This window comes from Cricetulus griseus, chromosome 4, assembly GCF_003668045.3.
Source record: "Cricetulus griseus strain 17A/GY chromosome 4, alternate assembly CriGri-PICRH-1.0, whole genome shotgun sequence".
In the NCBI taxonomy this organism is placed as follows: Eukaryota; Metazoa; Chordata; class Mammalia; order Rodentia; family Cricetidae; genus Cricetulus; species Cricetulus griseus.
The window spans coordinates 193,532,462-193,551,425 of NC_048597.1; the positions used below are offsets into that span (position 1 = coordinate 193,532,462).

At 41.8% G+C, this 18,964-nt stretch overlaps 1 protein-coding gene across 7 annotated transcripts in view; it reads right to left on the reverse strand.

Annotated features, from left to right (window-relative positions):
* Positions 1–904: 904 nt before the first annotated feature.
* The window catches only part of Hmgn3 (high mobility group nucleosomal binding domain 3), a 38,500-nt gene continuing 20,440 nt past the window's right edge, over positions 905–18,964 (reverse strand). The window contains exons 2-9 of one of the 7 annotated variants that reach the window (XR_003484544.2): positions 11,246–11,296; positions 5,885–5,914; positions 3,224–3,274; positions 2,229–2,297; positions 1,960–2,073; positions 1,699–1,839; positions 1,476–1,533; positions 905–1,386 (exon numbers count right to left, since the gene is read on the reverse strand). Coding sequence is in view for 6 of the 7 variants with exons in the window: in XM_027411046.2 (XP_027266847.1) it covers positions 1,705–1,839; positions 1,960–2,073; positions 2,229–2,297; positions 3,224–3,274; positions 5,885–5,914; positions 11,246–11,296 (450 nt within the window). In the remaining variant the exon portion in view is untranslated. Of the gene's footprint in view, positions 1,387–1,475; positions 1,600–1,698; positions 1,840–1,959; positions 2,074–2,228; positions 2,298–3,223; positions 3,275–5,884; positions 5,915–11,245; positions 11,297–18,964 lie in introns of those variants that run through there. The other 6 variants (XM_027411046.2, XM_027411048.2, XM_035443826.1 and 3 more) reach the window with 6 other exon arrangements.

An 18,964-nucleotide genomic window follows, 5' to 3' on the forward strand; every position in this document is an offset into this window, starting at 1 on the left:
GTTTCCATCTAAGCAGAATCTTGTTCATTCAACTTCCTGGGGGTGGGACTCACATTTGGGGACCATAAACAAAAACAATAAGTTACATTGAGAATAGCTCCTTTGTCCCTGACATTGCTATGCCCTTCCATGGACAGAAAGACACTATTTAAAACTCAGTAAGTCAAGACTGGATTCTCCCATTTCATTGTTGTCACACACTCCATTTCCTCCTCTCCAAAGACTCTAATAACATGGTGGCCAGTGTTCCTCTCAGGCTCACACAGCCTGCAGTGTGACTGCATGGGGCCAAGAGCATTCACAGCCCCGATGTCCAATGTCCTCACAGAGGCAAAGCACTCCTATATAATTCTGATGTGGTGCTATTCTGAAAGTGGGAGACATTAAAAGATGAGCCCCAATTCTTCCTCCTCCTCCTCTTGTCCCTCTTCCTCCTCTTTTTTTTTTAAGACAAAGTTTCACTGGTAGTTCTGACTGGCCTGGGACTAGCTATGTAGACCAGATTGGCCTCAAACCGACAGAGATCCATCTGCTTCTTCCTCCCAAATGCTACCCTACCCAGCTTGTTTTTATTAATTAATTTATTTTTCTAGTTATGGTTTAGCAGAACTCTAGCTTGTTTTTAAGGACATTATAAATGTCAGTATTATATTAAACTTTATTATACATGACAACCATTACTGGTCATGTCTGTTACAAAGTGAGGGCCCTGTAATTCTTCTACCCTGGCAGTCATACATGTTTTATTAAAATGATAATGTTAAAAGTCCAAAAATATTATGAAACAGTGCTGTCTGACTTCTAAGTGATAACATCATGGAACTAACTGTGGACATTCTTTTATATCATCTGCAATAATCAAACGAATCACTTCCTAAATTTATTAAAGACACAAACAGGTACGTATTTTGCAGACATGAAAACTGTTTTATTTTAAACCACAAATAGCAGGTGGCCACAACTATCCATATTTCATTAAAATCACATAAAACCTAGGCACAAAAGCACCACTGATTATTGCTCTAGAAAAATTGCATGAAAAATTCAAATATGCACAGTAAAAACACCACAGTATGCACAGGACTAAACTTTTAAAGCAAGGGCATGGAATGCTGAATCCATTTTACACGCAGCTTCCGATATTAAATTGGTATTTATTTTACTTAAGGATGATGGAAATTTCCAAAAAACATCACCATAAGAGGATAAAATGTCCATCTTTATATATATTTTATGCCAACTAATAAGAGTCCTAAAAAATTAGCATTTACAAAATACGTGGTAAAAATAGCTTTTAAAAGTTGTCCCAAGAGGTACGTGAAATCAACCCCAGTTTTCCACGACAATTCATTCTCCCTCATTATCTATAGACTCAGTTCTCTGTGCCTGTGAATAAAAAAGAAAGAAAGAAAACAAAATATAGTTACCACCAAAACAAGTCAACCAAAGGAAAGCCCACCCACCAGGAAACACACTTTTGAGCATTTGGCCTCTTGTTTTCCTTCCAGGTCTACTCCAAAACACACTTCAACTCTGGGTGGAAAACAAACAAGGCAGGAATGCATCATGCCAACATGTTGCGGCGCTTATTGCTTTCTGCTATAAAACAACCACAGAAGCCTTACCTGCGGGCTCCAGTGTACATAATAATAATAGTAATAATAATAATAAAAAAAAAACCAACCAGCAAGCTACTACCTGATTCTAGTCACTGCAAACATGCAGAGTGTCTACTGTACCCTTAACTCTCACTGTTTCAATCTGCCCCTTTACTGACAGTGTGCTGGGTGGGGGGCTTCTGCAGGCTGAGACATTAACAGTTGAACGAGAGATGTGGATCTGCAATAACATTACAGGCGATAAAGAGAGACATTATGAACGTGCTATCCAGAGCTGAAGGGTCCAGCAATTTCTTTGACGACACTGATTTGGTCAGTGGGAGGTGGTGGTGGCAAGTACCTCTTCAGCTTTAGTGTCACCATTTGCAGATGGGGCAGTACCTTCCTTTCCAGCTTCCTGCTTCTCTTCCTTCTTCCCTTTAGCACCTCTGCTAATCTTTGTTCCAGGTTCTTTCTGATAGATCGAAGCAAAGGGAAACAGAACGAGTTAGATACAGAGTGATGTTAGAAAGCCCCCCCCCCCCCCCCGCTGGAACCCAACCAGACACAGTGACAGCTGCCATTGTGGCCTTAGGCGAAAGTGGGGACGCAGCAACTTTGCCCTTTTACCTGAACTACACTGTACTGCCATAAAACTGTAATAGGCTGCTTGCTGAGCCCACCACCAGCACATCTGTTCTGTGGGAAAATGGTGAGTGGCCCAGTGGCTTTGCTGTGGAGAGGGCAGCCACAGAACCTGGTGAAAGGGGAAAACCCTGGGGAAAAACCCACCCACTGGGGGCTGCTGTTCCTGCTGCTCCCCAACGTGACAAGTCGTGGGGAGCCACACATCTCACACAACCAGGAAGGTGCTGAAGATAAAGGCCCAGAGGAAGAAATGCTGCTAATTTTCTGACTGAGTCGCAGTGCTGAGCCCTGCTTTGGAAATCCATATTCACTACCACACACAATTTCAGTCAGTGTGCGTGCTTTGAGGCCACAGCACGGGAGAGTCACTGTGGCTGAGTTCATAGGCATTAATGCATGTCACTTTTCCTCATCTGCCAAACATGGTATTCATATCTATTTCAATAGAGCAGACGTTGCTGAGGGTGACTAAGTAAAGCGCCCAGAACGGGTCTCACACAGTGTCAGGCTAGTGTACACTACTTTCTACAGGAAATGATCATATTTTTATTGCTGGTCATGGGAATGACCATTTACTAGTAGTTGCATGAGGCTGTGAGCCTCTCTCTGACCTCTGCTGCTGGTGGCAGCGGTGGAGTCCAGGGCCAGGTCGAACCCCACCAGACCACCACGTGACTGAGTGCATTTTCTGAGCCAGCTGGCAGACCCCTCCTCACACAAGGCTTCCCAGAGCAACTTGCTGTGTGCTTTTTGCACCTCACTGACCAAATGGAAAACATATTCCTGCTAACTCACAAAACGTTGCTGCATGTCTTTAAAAAAAGCCCATGTGCTGGGGACAACTTTCCGGTCTGTACATTTTTGCCTGCCTCATTAAACAGGATCTCTCTTCGGATGATTTCTAGGCATGGAATTATAATGAGTAAAATATTCATTGTTTAGAAAGCCAAGGGAGGGGAGAGGGGAATGCCTCTTACCTTAGCAGATGTTTTTCTTGGTTTAGGCTCGGGTTTTGGCGGAACAGGTTTCTGCAGAAGTAATTTAAATCATACAAATACTGAAACTGTCACCATTATCAACAAAAAAAAAGAAGGCAAACGGGTTGAAAAGATAACCACTGGTTCTGACTGTGGCTCTATGCATTTTGACTTGGTCCTTTCTTTCAGTATCGGGCACTATCTCCAACCTGGGTTTGCAAGTGATGGGCAGATAAGGAGACTAACTCATTAAGCTCTGGTCCAGTAGGGCTCTCTGGGGCAGAGTTAAGTTTCTCTTTCTGATATCTCTGTACTTCCTCTTTTTTCACAACACCACAGTAAGAGGAGAGACTCTTGGCTAAATGGCTGGATGAATTCACTCTTAGCGGCCTTCCCAACAGGCTAGAAATTCCAGCACACCACAGGCAAAGTGCCTTGTCCATAGGTCACCAAGGCTGAGGCCTGTGACATTCTACAAAGCCTCATCCAACTCTTTCCCCCGACACAGATTTCAGGTACTGTAGCCAGGCCACTTCCTATTTGATCCTCTCCAATGTCAGCTTAAGGGACGACGCTAACACCAAGCCACTGTGTCCCTCTGTTTCTAAAGCTTTTTATTAAGCAGACAACTATGGCAACCCATCTGGCTATCAAAAGTTAAGATTTTTTTCCTGTGGGTATTGTAGGTCAAATATTTCTCTAATTAAGGTTTAAAATGTGTACATCTCTCGGAGCACTGAAAGAATGTTTTAAAAATAGAAAACACTGTCCAGGGTGTCCCCTGTGAAGAAAATGTGAGCTTCCCTCCAGCATCTGCAAAAGATCTGGAGTTCACACTGAATATAGCCTTTATGTGTAAAATTTAATTAGAGAGATTTCAGTTCCAAAAGACCAGCTGTTAGGAGAAAAAGAAAGATAGACATGGTGACCAATTCTGGGAACCTCAGCACTTAGGACACTGAGGCAGGAGATGGCTGCCAGCTTGAGGCCAGTCTCTGCTACAGAGTGAGACACAGGCTCAAAAATCCAAAAAGGAGGGCCAGTGAGATGGCTCAGTGGATGAAGGAGCTTGCTGCCAAACCTGGTAACCCATGGAGCACACAGGGTGCAAAGAGAGAACTGACTTTTGCAAGTTGACCTGACTCCCCAACACACAAGTAAACAAATGTAATAATAATAATTTTTTTAAAAAAGAGAAGAAGAAAATGACTTTTAGAATCAAATTTTTTTAAAAAAAGAGTGGAGCTTGAAAAGTAAGAGTATTTATTTGTGTTGTTATCCCTCTGAACTTTCAGTCTGCTTCCCAAACAGCTTTCAGGGCTCCTAAGTCTTACCCTGAAAATTTGTTATTGCAAGTTTTGACAGATTAGTATATATGTCGTCTTGATTTTTTAGCCAACTGTTTCTACTTTTCTTTCTGTGAGATAGACCTTTCATCTTGCTTCAGCATTCAGTGTTTTGACAGCACCAAGAAATGTGTGTGTGTGTGTGTGTGTGTGTGTGTGTGTGCGCGCGCGAGCGCGCGCGCACAAGGCATGCATGCGTGTGTGTGCTGGGGGGGGGGTGTCATCTACGTGCTGAGACACACAGTTCATGTCAAGAGTGTTTCTCATCCAGTCTCCACCTTATATATTGAGTCAGGGGCTCTCATTGAGCTGGAGTTCAGTGATAGGCTAGGCTGGCTGGAAAGCTTGTTCCAGGGCTCATCTTGTCTCTGATTTCCAGTGCTGGGATTACAGGGACACAGTGCTACACCTGGCTCCTTGTGTGGGTGCTGGGAATCCAAACACAGGTCCTCACGATTGCATGGCAAACTCCTTACCCAGTGAGCCATCTTCCCAGCCCTCAGGAGGTTTATAGTATGGAACACTGCTGGCTTCAGATAAGGTTGTGCTGGCCCCATAGGACATGATCTCAGGGAAAGGAGTTCCTGGTGCTCATGAAAAGCTTTCTTTTAAATTTGAGTCTTCCTTGGACTTTTAAGTGTTATTCCCTTAACCGGCTTGAGATTTGCAACAGCTCTTCAGTCTTTCTGTGGACTGACACTGCTGCTCTGTGGACTCCTAAGTGGTATTAGCATCCACTTGCACACACATTCCAGCAGCGCCTGTGATATTCAGTGTGGGGACGGTCCGCTGTCAGTGAACCTTCCCCCATTTTTTAAGAAAGTAGCTCAGACTACAGGAATTTGGGGCAAAATCCTCCACCAGTCAGGTCGGTCTGTTTGTTGGTAGAATGAGGAAGAACGAACAGACAAGCAGACTACCAGGGAGGAGCAGCAGAGCCAGAGAGACGCATGTCCAGGCTGGCTAGAAGCTGGAGCACAGATTGGACATGCTGGATCCATTTCAATATTAACAGCTGTAGAATTTGGAGACCAAGATTTGCCTAAAGTACTTGCTGGTCCCAGGGATTTATTCCAATCTACTCGGGCTTTATATTCTTGATAACAGACCTGGCCACTGTTTTTCACTGACATAGATAAAGATAATCAAGTGAATTGCTTGGCAACATAGGTCGGATTTGCTAGAAACTGAAACCTCAAGTACTTTCCAAAAGGAAAATAAACTCAAGGAAAATGCCAGCTAATCATCCTTTTGCTTTGGACAAAAGGGAGTACTCATTCATAAGAAGCTACATTGAGGGCTCTGAGGTACTTACCGCTGACAATCGGGCTGACCGTCGTGTGGGCTACAAAGGAATGGGGGAAAGATTGGCGATTATAAACATCTGGGTTGGTTTTAAAAATCCATTTGTGATACATTCTACTTTGTTGAATGAATAAGAGGTATGCCACCCATCCTCCTCTACAGGTCAGCAGAATGAAACACACCAAGTCCTCTGGGTGAGCCAGAGAAAGCGCTGCTCCAAGACACAGCTCACCTTCCATCAAGCGGCTTCTCCCAGTTAACAGTGCTGGCAGGAAGGGGAAAGAGAGGAATCCAGCTCCACTCTACCCACAACCGTTTCTTTTGTGATAAACTGACATCGGAACACTTAAGAAATGGTCTCTTTAAAACAGAACCCAAATCCTTAAGTAATTACACAGAAACCAATAGGGAACTTTCCCATCTCTGCTACCCCGAGAAAAACAATGACTGCAAATCTTATACAGGTAAGAAAGATATTTTTTTCTTTCAAACCTAGAACAAAATCAACACAATTATCTACTAAAAACAGGTTTCACTAATCGCTTGATTCCAAAAGTTTAGAAAATTTGGTTAAATATTTTTTTTTCAGAAAATCTTTTGAGGATTGTACCAGTTAATAGCCAATGACACCCAAAGAAAATACAAAATTACACAAGCATCCCGAGTACAAAGTTGACACTCTTTGCTACCCGGGAGAACCTACTTCTCCTGGGGAAGGGGATTTAACTTTTTAAAACTAAAATTGGCTTCCTCTGCAGGCTTTACTCCATATTTTCTGTCCATTTGACTCACCTTTTCTCTCTCCAGTAGAACAGTCGATGCTACCTAACACATCCAAAATATTTGCTGAATAAATGAACTCAAGCTTTCCCGACTCACACTGATTTGTAAGACTGACTCATTATGACAGCTCACATGCTTCCAAACAATTTTTCTTAAGTGGGTCAGCAAAAATGGTCAGTGGGAACTCGTGTCATGATTGAGAAGAATTGTAGAAATTCCCGAGTCCATGCTGAGGTCAGTGGATCAGGTCATAGTGGAAGAAATAGTTCTTTACATCACCACATCTAAAAACCTTCCTTGCTGAAAGCCACAGGTGGAGCTCAACTCACCTTTCTTTAAACCACAGAAGGAAACCAAGGGCCAGAGCCTCCATGAATAGTTTTAACCTTGGGGTCCCAAGGAACAATCAGAGTTGGGATATACACAGACTAGGAAGCCGGGTTAGATGCTGACAGGGGCACAGTCACTACCCAGAACAGGACATAACTGTCAGCGCACAGCCTGTGGTCAGTAGAGAAGGATGCAGGAGAAATTCTCCGCCGAAAACACCAGGATGCCTGCTAGGATTCTCTTGGGGTGCATTTGTGACATCACACCCACAAGGCCCTGGGAGTCAGGATCAAATCCTGCATGCCTTTCTCAGGATGGTGAGTCACATTGAGTATTGTTAAAGAAAGGACAACATGCCCACTTAAGTTGTGCAAAACATGTGTGTCCCATGCTTCAACATGGTTTCCAAATGTCGGAGAACAGAAGGGCACCTCCACCCCCCATTACTGTAGAGTGAAGCTCTGAAGTTTTGTGTGGTCTCAACCATATTCCCACCATCTAACAAGTACAACAGGGAAAACAACCTTCATCACAGGGAAGAGGGGCAGCCTCCTTGCTGAAGGGCAGCAAATGAACCTTACCCAAATTCCATCCTGCTTGGCTGTCAACCTGCAAGCATTCTGGTGGCTTCACTTCACCAGTGACTTCGTTCATCTCCCATCTGTATCTCCTAGCACAAAGCACCATCTTTTTTTTCTATTTCAGTATTGTCGGTGCCTAGCAAGGGCCCTGAGTTAAGTATTGAGGCAAATGGAAGAAGCAAGCTCCAGAAAACCATATATAACTCACTTATGGGAAGGAGCCAAATGCATTAGCCATCATACATAACTGTCCATTTCCCAATCAGTTACTGTTGGCAAAATCTTGTTAAAGAGAGGTAAAAAATCATGTGAAGGATTTCCCAACTGCAAAACCCTGCCTCTCCATGCCAACATCTGAATACCCAGAATAGGTTTTCTGGAGGGACGGTCTCATCAGAGCTTGCTCTACAGGGCGGGCCTCCAGCTGACTGATCCACAGACTTAATTTAAGTTCAGAATAAGTGTTCCAAACGAAAGGCTTGGGAAATTGCTACTACAACAGTCTCTATCGGCTATCTAACCCAGCCAGACTCTAAAAAGTAGATGTCGTGCCATAAAATTATTTTATGATCTCCTACCTAAAATTTACCAGCTCTTCTGTGTCATAAAAAAAGACTTTTTAAAGCTTCCTTTCCAGTAATCACCATAAGGGATATTTTTTCAGTGCAGTGAACGCTGAGGCTAACCTTTCACTCAGTAAGCAGTACCGCTTACGCATGCAAGTGTGGATGCCTTCCTGGAAAGTTCCATCAGCTTCCACAGCCTTAACATCTATAAATGATTGGTCTAAATTTATTGGATACGAAACAGACTAGGCTGCTATTTATTCCTCTTTGAAATGTTGAAAGCATTTGAAATATTCATTTCGGGCTCAGCCTTGGTAGAACTGGGTAGGGGAGCTGTTAAGGAATTTCTTTTAATTTGTTGATTAAGTGAGAAATCAGAGGAAAAGTGGTCAAAAGAATGGCTCTCAGACAGGGATGGGGAGTTTTAGGATACCAGATCACTGTGGTTTCTAGATCCTGGAGACATTAGAGTTATTCAGTAAGCATTAGCGATTAACAGAGAGCCCCCGTCTGAAAGACTTGGGGTCTATTTCAACATCCTGGCTGCAAATGCAGCACATACATGTACTCTCACACAGTTCAAAGGGAGGGGCGGGAAAGAGAGTCAAGTAGAATTACTAGACTTTGCTGATTATTGCTTCAAACCTTGCGTCTGGGTCTCAGCATGTTCTTTTACAGCAAAACTTAAAAGTCAGGTTGCTTTTGATTCTCAAAAACAAACAGACCAACGAAAAGTTCATTATAAGCAGCCTTCTTTTCAAAACTGGGAGACAGAGAAAGACAGAACGACAGACTTGGCTGGGCAATGGGTAAGAAGAAGAAACAGGCATTGGCTCACTCAACTGAAGCCCTGTACAAAAGGTGGGTGGCGAATAACGATTGGGGATTGGGGCCTCAGGTATTTTCCCTGACTCTGCTAATTCCAAGTTGTGACATTTGGAGAAAATCATATTGTTTCTCTAAAAACCCTTCTCCTTGAGATGAAACAGGGATCACTGCATCTGCCTGTCTGCTATCAGAAGCAGCCCTGCTCTGATGGTCGCTATTTCTTCTCCGGGCTAGTTGTTTTATATATATTATATATATATATATATATACAAATGTGTTATTGCTTTACTTTACTCTCTCTTCCACACTAAAATAGAGGGCTTAGAAAGGCAAAGTTTTGTTTGTTTTTCACTGTGGGACCCTGGAACAGTGCTGATAAGGAATGTTTTCGGGGCACAGGTGTAGCATGGTACTATAACAGGTTTCTCCAAGGTGCTGGGTCCCATCTCCACTACAGCAAGGAGAGGGGGCAGGGAATGCTTCTTAGGGTTATTGAACAGCTCTGATAAAGACTAGAAACGAAAAGGCTTTGCAAACGGCAGAGAGTAATGATGATGGTACACTGTTTAGGTCATTTATTGTCCAGTCTCCTGAAGTGCGGGGCTCTGTACAATGCCTTCCAAATACCACAGCCATAGTGGGAAATCTTCAAAAGGAAAGTCCCCTTTGTAACCAGTATCTGTTCATCCTGGATGACATACAAAATGGCATAACCGGAAAATTCAGTTTGAACTGAATTTCAATTCACTGGGGGCGGGGAGAGATCAATCAGCACACTTCTAGCAGCTTTTAACATTAGTCAACACTCAAGCTAACCGATGAACTTTTACTTTCAAATGACTGTGCTGATGTCCTGAAGACACCTTATGAGTTTTAATCTGGCCTTGGCTTGCTTGATAGGTTTTTTTTTTCATTGTCTATAAAATACTTTTGTTAGGAATAATATAAAAAATATGCAGTATAACATGGAAAATAACCAACCAGAAAAGCAAAAAGCATGAAAATCCTTGGGCTAACATACTTAAGTGATATACACAAAACTCATGCTTATCTTTTATGTCTATCCCAGCCAGCAGGATCTGCTTCCGGCACAGAGGGCCTGGGAAGGCTTTCTGTAGTCAAGTGCCTCCACTGAGCAATGGTTTTAAGGCTTTCTGAGTGATCAAGTTAAATGTCAACCCCCAGAGAGAAACCCAAATGCTTGTGGTACCTAAATCCAAAAACACTGAGGTTACACTTCACCAACTCTTCTAAAAACTATCTTTTGCCATTCTCTATGTGTTTATCATTGTTTTGGTCTAGCATGTGTGCGGTGACTTGACTGTGGATTTCTGTTTCATGTTATCTCCAGCAGCTCATTGTTGGTACATGGATGATAAGGGCAGGCGGTTTTGTTTTTACATTACATCTTTACAGCTTCTGGTAAAGATTTCCTCCTTGGCAGAATGAATTTCCATGTACAAAGCTTATGTGGGTGTTTGGATATCACGACAAATTCCTCTGAATTATTAACAATAATATGAATCACACCATCAAAGGGTCTGTAACTGGATATTGTTTGTGCTCTCCTGTGACCCCTTTCAGTTTATAAGTTTAAGTGTAAGAGCTGAAGTTTTCCACACACTGGAAAGCTCTATCCAAAAGCTGTCATCACAGATACATCTCACTTCTAGCTTTTGAAGACATCTCCTTCAGTGTCTCCATCGAGACATCATAAGCATGTCTTCCAAGTTCTTAACCCCTCTCCAGGCTTCTTTATTTTAACACAGAGCCTCTTTGAGTCATGGGCTAATTAGTTATCGGAATAACTTAAGAATTTTCCTAATTAAAAAAGAAACTTCAATATTTTGCTGTATTATGAATCTTTCCATAGTTTTGTCTTTAGAGATGAATCCTCTTAGGTAAATACTCAGAATCAAAAAAGGAATTCATAATTCACTCATTGGAGCAGAAAATTTATGAAATCAACAACCTTTCATTTTCTTGTTATGAAAAGCCGGCTCTGTTTTCCTTGATGAATTTACCTATTATCTTCTCCCTGCCCAGAAGGAATTCTCAATATCCACTTTGACAGACAGTGGGACCAACAGGCAGAAACACAAACAACTTCGGAAAATACCTCATCAACGTGCTCAATGAAATATGCCCAAGCCAAGCAGAGCTACATGTAATCTTTGGCTTTTAGCTTCAGCAGGCTTGTTTGCAATAGCTTTCCTTCACATGTATACAACATGAAACATTTCAATAGTAAGACCGATGTAGGCAAGTCAAAAGTATGCTTACCTCCTGTTTGGTTAGTTTGGTTCCATCTTTGCCCTCTGTATTCTCTGGAGACTAGAAAGAAAACATTTCAGAGAACTGCATTTAAGTTTGAAAGCAAATAAAAATGACTAAAACAGACATGGGTAATATGACTCCTAGGATCAGATACAACCATATATTATTTTCAGGGAAAATGCATTTGTTAAGTATGTATTTCAAGAGAGTGTAGTGTGTGTGTGTGTGTGTGTGTGTGTGTGTGTGTGTGTGTGTGTGTGTGTGTTTTACTCACCCTTGTGTGCATATATGGAAGCCAGAGGTCAACAGTGGATGTCTTCCTCTTTTGCTTTTCACATTATTTTTTGAGACAGGGTCCCTCATTGAACTCAGGGCAAGTTGGTTTGGCCAGGTTGACTTCCCAGTAAGCTTCTGGAATGGCCTACATCTGTCCCCAGAGCTGGGAATACAGATATATGCCACAGTGCCTGGCTTTATGTAGGTGCTGGTGACCCAAACTCAGGTCTTCATATTTTCATAGCAAACACTATATCCACTTACATACCCCCCCCCACACACACATATAACTGGGGCGGTGACAGAGGGCAATATAAAGGGGAAGAGGGAGGAAGATAAGTAACACCAAGGATGTTTGTAAAAGCTACAGGGAAACATTATTTTATGTGTACTTTAAAATGCAGATATTATAAAAGCGTATGTATATACACATTCACACACTAAGGTGACATCACTTGAGGCAATAAGACTTGAATCAAGAGCCACAGATATTGAGCAAAAGTCCCAGTTCCAGGCATGAGAAACCTCCCTTTGAGTTATTAGGAGAGTTCAAGAGACTCCCAAAACAATATAGGCTATTGCCAATGCTCTTGATTACATTCCAGAACTTGGAGGCAAGATCTTATTGCTGAAGATACAATATAATTCTGGCACGAGACTGGAAGGAATCCTTCTGGAAGTGACCTGGAAGCTTCCTCCCCGAGAGATGGCTCTTATAGTGTCTGATGGTGCTAAGTAGGCTGTTAAGGGAGAAAAACAATTATAGTCCTACCCAGCTATGACACATAGGAGCCACAACATTGCAATGACCTGCATGGCAAGATATCCATAAAGGTGCAACAGTGTCATAATACATATCTTGGTAGCAACCAATAGTTGCTTAATTGGACTTAAGCCCTAATCAACAGGAGGGAAGCCATGCCTGGTACTGGAAACCTAGCCAACTTCCCATGGTTAAAAAGGTTATGGACTGTATAGGAGAACCTACTGCCACATTCATAAATCAGTATTCTAACTGTATTGTAGAGTACAAATACAGTTATCCTTTCACCTAGATAAGTGTTGTTCTGAGCCCTCACCAAAGCAGTGCTTTTTGCAGCAGATGAAGACCATTATAAAAAGCCACAACTGGTCAAAATGCAGAGAATGACTGAATGTAGGGTGCCCAACTCCACTGATATATTACAACCTCTATGACGAAACCTCAGGGAAGACTGTGGAAGAGAAGGCAAAAAGACGGTAAGAGTCTGAGATCGAGGATGTCTGTTGTTCATCAGTGTATCTACATATGATAAGGAAGCTGCACCTTTGAAATCTCAACAACACAGTTGCCTAAAGAAGGCCAGCACAATGACAACACCAGTCAACATGTCAACATGGAAGAGAGCACACAAAGCCCTGCACACCCCTAGATGAAAAGCTACAGGCAATTAATGACTGCCAAGAGTTAGAGATGCATTCTTCCCCAGGTTTAAACTCCTTGGTAGGTTATCAAATACCTAAACACATTAAATATATGAGCAAAACTAACTAGACTTAGCAGGGGATCTGAAGCCCTTTTCTGACCTACATGGTCATCTACATTCATGTTCACAAAACCACAATGAGACATGCACACAGCGAGACATAAAAAATAATATAAATCTTAAAAAAACAAAAGACTCATTAGGAAATTGAACAAGTTAATATATTTTACCACTCTGTAAAATTCGAAGGCTAAAAACTATGGCACAAATAGGTGGTCCAAATGACTGGAGTACTATTAGAAAGTACCCAAATTGGCTCAGTGAGATGGCTCAGGGGGTGAAAAACACTTGTCATTCAATCTAACAACCGGTTAGATTCTCTGAACCTACAGTAAAGAGAACCAAGCCTTGAAAGTCACACTCTCATCTTCATGCAAGCACCATGGCACACATCTGTGCACATGTACACATGCATGCACACACATACATACTTATGTACACACACAAATAATAAACAAAAATTAAAGAAAAAATCCCACAAAAACAGCAAGCTGACATTTATCACCAGATTTGGCATAGCACAATGAAACAGCTATATTCATGCCTCATCTGAAAAAATGAGAACAAAATTAACAGGACCATAAAACTGCCACTTAGTGGGGCTGGTAACACTGTAACTTAATATCGGCTTCTCAAAGAACAAAAAGCAAAAAGCTGAGAGGTAACAAGGGGATGATCTAGTAATTCTTTGCAAAAATATATTGTTGTATTTCTACTATACATAATATGGCATAGTTGGAAATGACATGCATGTTCAACAAATAACTGAGAGCTATTTAAACTATGTAACTGGGGCTAGGGAGATAACTTGGTGGTTAAGAGCACTTGCTGCTATTCCAAAGGGCCTATGTTCACTTTCCAGCACCCATGTTGGATGGCTCGGCCATCATTCCTGTTCCAGGGGATCCAATGTCCTCTTCTGGCCTCCACAGGTACACACACACATGTGTATAAATACTCATTTAAGACATACAAATAAGTAATAAAATCTCAAAATGAACTATAACTATTAATACAGTGAGATTAAAATAGGCTTAAAATAAAAGAGTAAATATCTACATAAATTAATGATCAAATTTTAAAAAATTAGGTAATAAGCTGGGCATTGGTGGTGCACGCCTTTCATCCCAGCACTCCGGAGGCAGAGGCAGGCAGATCTCTGTGAGTTCGAGGCCAGCTTGGTGTACAGAGCGAGTTGCAGGACAGGCTCCAAAACAATACAGAGAAACCCTGTCTCAAAAAAACAAAAACAAACAAAAAATCGGTAATAAAATAGTGAGTAAAATGTAGGAACTGCATAGTAGTCTTTGGGGAAAACAAAACATTTCCAGCCAAAGGTCACAGGAATCCTCTCTGTCCCCTGATCTATGTTGCATATGGCTCACCAGTTCCCATTTCCTAGCAGCTCCATTGCCTACAAGGTTCTAGCCCCTTTCCCACAGTTGATTGATTGCTCTCCAAACAGAACCTCTCCTGTCCTGAAGGGAAACTCCTGTTCTCTTTCCTGTTCTCCATTCTTGTACAGGATCGCCAGCTTCACAGCCCTGGTGCTGCGTCCCTTAGCTGAGTTCTAGACAGCAACATCTTGGCTAGTCTGAGCACACAGCAGTTTCCACAGGGGCCCCTGGTCCTCCCGACTCTCTAGGTCACAAACTCAAAGCTTTTGTCCACCCAGACTTTCAGTAGCTATCACCCAGGGATGCCTCTACTTGTAACTGACAAATAGCTAAGAAAGCATTATGCTGGTATTCTATAACTGTGTATTGTATATAAACATATCCTGCTTAGTTTTTCAACTTGTCGCAGGTAAGATAAAAGAGGAAACCTCAGCTGAGAAAATGCTCCTGTCAGATTATCCTATGTGTAAGCCTGTGGAATATTTTCTCCATTAATGTGATTAATGATTGATGTGGGAGGGCCCACCCCACCCCACCCCATTTTGGGGAGTGCTAACCAGGGGAACTGGTCCTGAGTTTATAAGAAAGCAGGCTGAGCAAGCCCTGTGGAGGAAGCCAGCAGTAGTGTTCTTTTCATGGCCTCTACCTTCAGTTCCTGCCTTCAGGTTCCCACCCTGGCCCAGACTTCTCTCAGTAAGGAGGTGATCTGAGAACTGTAAGGTAAAATAAACCTTTTCCTCCCCAACTTACTTTTGGTCAGGGTGCTAATCACAGCAGCTGAAACCCTGATCGAATATATATATATATATACATATATATATATATATATATATCTGTGTGTGTGTTATAAAATCAATATTAATAATATTACTTTCAGTGTTATATGCCATGGATTAGTAGCAGGCAATATTATCAAGACATCAATCTTTAAACACAGATCTAATGATGTTTATATTAGATGCAACAAAAGACACTGCATTCAAAAGGCATGAAGAATGAAAATGCTAATGCTTTCTGATGAGTAAACTGTATGATTATAGATGAGACAGAGTACACTCTAGGCAAGGCTGGTTGCTTTGGTAGTCTCTCCACAGGGGTTTGTATTATCAAGCTCAGACACAGTTCCAGTTAGGAGCACCTGATGTTTTCTCTGGGGTCAACATGCTTCCGTGGCCTGAATACAAGCTGTAGGCTCAAAACTGTCTTGAATCCTGGCTCCTAGAACTGTGCCCAGAAACTTGGTCACAGGCTCAATCTCTACATCAATGAGTGACTTAATGACATCTAACTTAAAGGGTCACACTTATAATGCCTTAGCCAGAGGTTAGGGAAAGCAGCTCAGGAACTCGACTACTATGCAGATGTTATACAATAAAAGGTGCAGGTGATCATGCAACGGAGCCTTAAAGTCACACACGTTTCCTTTATGCAGATTTTCTGCAACTGGCCAGCATCTTGTTGCTCACAATGACCAGGAACACTGTTTTGGGAAGACCATCATTACCAGATGTCTTATTGCATGCCTCAGCACTGTAACTTGGCTGCCAGGCTGGATCAAGAAGGAGGAAGGTATACTGTGAAGGAATCGATGCAGATTACACCAGGGGATTACGTGAAATAAGGACAAAGAAAGGAGGAGACGGAGGACTAGAGGCATAGTCAGGTGGCTTTTAGTGGGCTGAGGTGCAGGGGTTGGAGCATTTCAGTGGCTACAAGGAATGCCAAGCAAATAGGTTCTTGCCTCACTGCCTGGATGGAGTATACCAGACTTATAGGAATCTGGTGAGAATCAAGAACACCCAAGAGAATGAGAACCATGGGCAAACAAAGGCCTCATGCATATCCACTAGGCTCCTTCGACTCCCATCTGCCAAGAACTAGCAAGGAAAGTTGGAGATACGCAGGACAGCCAATAGGTGAGTACAACAGAAGGTCTGACAGGTCAAGGCACCAATAGGTGCCTTAAAAGAGCAGGCTGGAGATAAGCCAGTTACTTGGCTGTAGGCCTGGAGCTGACAGCATTGCCCTCTACAGGATGAGCTGGGTAGGAATTTGATGAGCACCACCATGTACCTCAGAGCTATGCTAATCCTAGGGTTTATACATTTGTTTCATGCCCTAAGGAAGTTCTAAGGGATCCAAACAGCAAATGTCACAGGAGGCTCTCATGCCTTACAGTAAGAGGGCTGAAGACAGGCTTCCTCAATAGCTGATGTGCTATGCCAAGATAAATTACTGCACCCTTGTGCTACTGTTAGAGCCCAGGGTTACAATTTGTCAGGACAGCAATGGTGTACTATATGACCACATGTCAGGGCTGAAACATCTTTTCCCCCAACACTCAGTGCTAAGGCCAACGTAGGCAATCCAGTGTGTGTGTGTGTGTGTGTGTGTGTGCGCGCGCACGCACGCACGGACGCACTTCTTCTTCTCTGCAAAGGCTGTTAGCTTCTTGTGTGTTTTAGTAACTGTGTATGTAAAGATAGCACCTCTATGCTTTTGACCCAGGCTAGCCCAGGAACCTCTATCATTTCTCAAGAAGGAAAACAAATGGGGTAAGGCCAGGGGAGCAATGCTTGCTTGCTCAGTCAGATTTAAAGGCTTAGAAATAATAAAATAAACAATTTAGATGTAGTTAACACTTACGTAGATTTGAATACCACCCCCTCCAAAACGATAAATGCCAAAGAATCTAAGAATACAGAAAGCATGAAAATAATGGATGAATATAACTTGAATATAACTCCATGTCCCTGAACAGGTTTGATTTTCTGCACCAACAATGAAAGAATAAACAAATACATTTCTACGATTAATTAGAAACTAGAGTGAACCTGCACCAGGAAGGAACTAGAATACATAACAGTACAAAGTAAAACAATATGTAGCACTGAAAAGAATGGGTAGGCATATCATCATGCGTAAATCTCACAGCAGTGGTGAACTTAAAAAAGGTATCAAATGATTTGAAGCAAAGTTTGAAACTACATGTAAATGCTTAACCACACTTAACAGCAAAGAAAATCACAAACCCAAGCCAGGTTACTTTGGGGTGAAAAGTGGGAAAATAAACTCACTGGCAAATGTTGTTCTTCATAAAATGGATGCTGACCACACTGGCTTACTATTTTTATTTAAATTAAATTGGATGGATGGATAGATAGATAGATAGATAGATAGATAGATACTCAAATATTCTATATTAAAGTGTCTTTGATTTGTAAAACTATACGAAGTTCTAGGCCAGACAGACAAGAAGGAAAAACAAATCTTATTTTCTTTCAATTACAAATTTTGAAAAAGAAAAACAGCTCACAGATTCTGAAGAAAAAAAAAAAAAGGAAACCAAACCATAAATAAATTCTAAGTGAGGGTCAACAAGAGAAATGACTGATTGCCACTGAGCAGTCATCCCAGAATGCAACAAAGAGCAATAAAGAAACAGACAATAGGGAGAGAGGGAGGGGGAGGGAGAAATGGAGGGAGGGGAGAAGAGACAAGCGGCTACTTGAGAAACTTGAAATCTCTTTGAGACAGTTCAGAAGCAGAAAGAAGGGTGCCAAGTACACAGCAAAGACGAACTGGCTGAGGACAAGACATACCATAACAAAAATACAGTAAAGCAAGAAAAACTGCAAGAAAAACTTAACTGTTATCGGAGTTAAAAGGTAGGCTACCTGCAAAGGGTTTCTCCCCGCTAGCAAGTATAAATATCAGTCAATATTGTCCACAGAATCTAGGCACAGTGTTGACCTAGAATTCCACACCATGTTACCATTCCCGAGCAGGTTCAGATTACAAACATAGAGTTTGCCACCAACAAAGCCTTTCTTTCAGCATGGCTCTGTTACTGAAGGGTCAAATTCAGAAACAGGAAAAATGAATCTACATGGAAGGCAGGCAGGTAAGAAAAAAAATGAAAAGAAGTGTCTTGGTAAATGTAATTATTGTGTACAGATAATACCCACTATTTGTTTTGTTTTAAAATGTCTTAAAGGAAATCTGGGATCAGTGCCAACCCGTATCACGTTACATATGGCAGCAGTAATTTTAGATTTTGAGAGGGCCACGTTAACAAAGCAAAAAGAAACAGGTAGGGGCTATGCATGATGTTTTAGTCAACTGAATGTATAAAATTATGCACTTTTACTATGCAGCCAATATATAAATTATTAATGTGGTAATGCACATTTTTTTGTATTAAATCCTTTAAATTTGTTGTGTATTTTACACTGAACAGACCAGCTCTACCAAACACTAAATTTTCATTGCAAATACCTGATGTGTATCTAGAATTCATAAATTACACTTTTAACTAGATTATTCCAAAAACACTTAAAATTTTCCAATAATGGGATCTTGTCAGTTTTCAAGTGTAAGCTGATTACACTTAACCCAAACTGGAAATTCAGGTACTTTTCTTTTTTGACATGTTCCGTAACCACCTGTAGCCACCATACAGGACAGGGGTTGGGGTGGGAAGCAGTTGGGGGTGTCTCTGGGCAATAACAACCTAAAGAGAAGGG